Raw genomic sequence first — 2,343 nt, 5'->3', positions numbered from 1 at the left:
CTGTCCAGTCTGCTGATTCCCTTCAGCTAGGATCTACCTAATGCATGACGGGATTGGTAAGTCCTTCTCACGTTTAAAAGCAACAGCGCAGTGCGACTTCAGCACCAAGATCACCTCCTTGGCTCAGTGCCTGTAGTAAAGACATCCCAGAAGGCCAAGAAAAACGTGAGGAAGCAAATCAGGCCACGTGTGAGAACACCCTCATTCCCGCCCCTGCCTGAGACCCGGCGGCTGCCCTGTGAGGGCGGGGGGAGAGCACCGGCTTCAAGAGCTGCAACAGCGCATGCGCGGAGGGCAGGTGACGTTACCGTGGGCTGGGGGTGGTGGCGATTGCGTCACCTTAGCAACCAGACGCGCTGTCCCGCCCCCTTCCCGGAGCCGCGGTGCATGGTGGGATTGCGCCTGCGCTGGGGCCCGGGGTTCGCCCGGCTCGGTAGGAGGTGGTGGGCGCGGCCGGGAGGGGGGTTCGGTGCTGCGGTGCGGAAACCTGCCCCGTGGGGCCGGGGCCAGGAGCACCGGAGCTCTGCGGGGAGGGGGAACCCGGGCCCCGTTGTGGGCCTGGGGCCCGGCCCACGCGGCGGGTGCAAGAGCTGGCTGGTCTGATCCTTGCCCTTTGCATTCCCAAGGCTCCCGGGCCTTTGCTCTGCTAGCGGTCAGTGCTGCAGCAGGCCCAGTAGTACAGTGCCTGACTCCTGCTTTAAGCCTAAATGTGTTTATTTAGTAAGGTTCTGTGGGTAAATCTGATATCTTTTATTAGACGAACTCAAATAGTTGGAAAAATGCTTCTTAGTAAGCTTTTGGGTACAAGCACCCTTCCTCGGGCTGAGGAAGTGTCTGCCGTTGGTCTGTGCTCTTCCTGGATGGACTAGAAAAGGAGCCAGAGGCCAGGATGCATTTATTTTGCGTGTATGGTTTCCACATATTGTTTCAGTGATTTTAAGGCAATGTCTTCATTGGTGTGAAGAGCTGGAAGGCCCCCAAGTAGTTTTGTAAATGGACACGAGTTAGCAGTGTGGGACTGGATTGTACTTGTCCACAAAGGCATTTGTTGTCATTGTGAAGACCCCGTTGGTACAGGTTAGAGGCACAGATATCCTGTCCAGTTTGAAAATGGTTGAGAAGTGCCCAGTAACAGTGTGGCCAGTTAAATCCTGGTTGATGGACTGTAGGGTCAGAGATGATGTGGTGATTGATTGGTGCTTATGTTGACCAAACCTGAATGGGATATAAGAACAAGACTAAGGAATGCTTGACCCCTCTGTCCTGTTGCTTGATCCCATTGGCAGGCTCTGGGTGCATTTACTGACAGGACTGGGCTTGGCATGCAACGCAGTTGTGGCCACAACTTTCTTTTCAAACAAGGCTGGAGGAGGAGATTATGTAGTCCACCCCTGTAATAGCCTTGTGGGACACCTAGGTTCAGTTCTTGCTTGCCATGCTGAGGGTCTAAATTTCCAGGTCCCAGGAGACTTCCTTACCTATCAGGGTATATGCTAGCATGGATTACAGCACTCCACACCCCTCTCCTTGAAGTTGTGTGTCAGTGCAATAAACAGTTAAAGTTAAGTTAGCCCCAGTCATGGAAGACAATCATCCTTGACTGCAAGGGATTGCTGAAGAAGAAAAAGAGGGAGCTACTCCCTAAAGGGAACATGACTGTAGCTGAGTGGTTAAGAGATTCCTTTAGGGTGGGGGAGTCCTGGGTTCCCATCTCTGCTCTCAAGATTGTTAAAGCAGTAGGCTGCAGAGACTGGTCCTCGAGTGCTCTTTGACTTAGTCAATCTTGAATTCTTAATGCATAGGTGAAAAACTCAAATAAGAAGTGGAGGATTCTCCATCCATCTTGCTGAACTGCACTAATGACACATGGTCAGAAGTGGTACGATCAAAGTTTTTTAAGAGTGAGCTCTACTCAGTTCTTTGAAAGAATTGGTTGTAGGCTTCTGGTCTCCAGAGAAGATTGAGGATGCCAGGAGGCTTTCAGTAGCCCTGTATCATGCAACATGCATCTAGAGCAGGGGTTAGCAACCCCCGGCATGTGTGCAATTAGTGGCACGCAGAGACATTTTTCCGGCACGCTGAGAAGCACACAAAGAAATTGGATTTTTTTGTTTTTAAAGTTGCTGCTCCCGACTGTCCCATGCAGCTACAAGTCACAGCGCCACAGCAGGCGCCGGGTGGAGCCAGGGTAGCGCAGGCAGGCGGGGAGGTGTCTGTGCTCTACTGCCCCCACCCTGTGCTCCCAGGCTGTGCCCGCCAGCCCGGCTGGCCCTGGAGGGAGCTGCCCAGGCAGCCAGAAGCCCTGTCACACCCAGGTGGGGCAGCACCCGAGTGCTGGGGCTG

General features: G+C 53.5%; 1 protein-coding gene across 2 annotated transcripts in view; it reads left to right on the top strand.

Moving 5' to 3' along the window:
• The first annotated feature begins 354 nt into the window (after positions 1–354).
• IFT88 (intraflagellar transport 88) overlaps positions 355–2,343 on the top strand; it is a 72,937-nt gene continuing 70,948 nt past the window's right edge. The window contains exon 1 of one of the 2 annotated variants that reach the window (XM_019530187.1): positions 355–435. Coding sequence is in view for 1 of the 2 variants with exons in the window: in XM_019530186.1 (XP_019385731.1) it covers positions 388–433 (46 nt within the window). In the remaining variant the exon portion in view is untranslated. The remainder of the gene's footprint in view (positions 436–2,343) is intronic. The other variant, XM_019530186.1, reaches the window with a different exon arrangement.

This window comes from Crocodylus porosus, unplaced genomic scaffold (genome assembly GCF_001723895.1).
Source record: "Crocodylus porosus isolate Cpor-Errol unplaced genomic scaffold, CroPor_comp1, whole genome shotgun sequence".
NCBI classification, from domain to species: domain Eukaryota; kingdom Metazoa; phylum Chordata; order Crocodylia; family Crocodylidae; genus Crocodylus; species Crocodylus porosus.
This window is presented reverse-complemented; position numbering and strand designations above follow the sequence as displayed.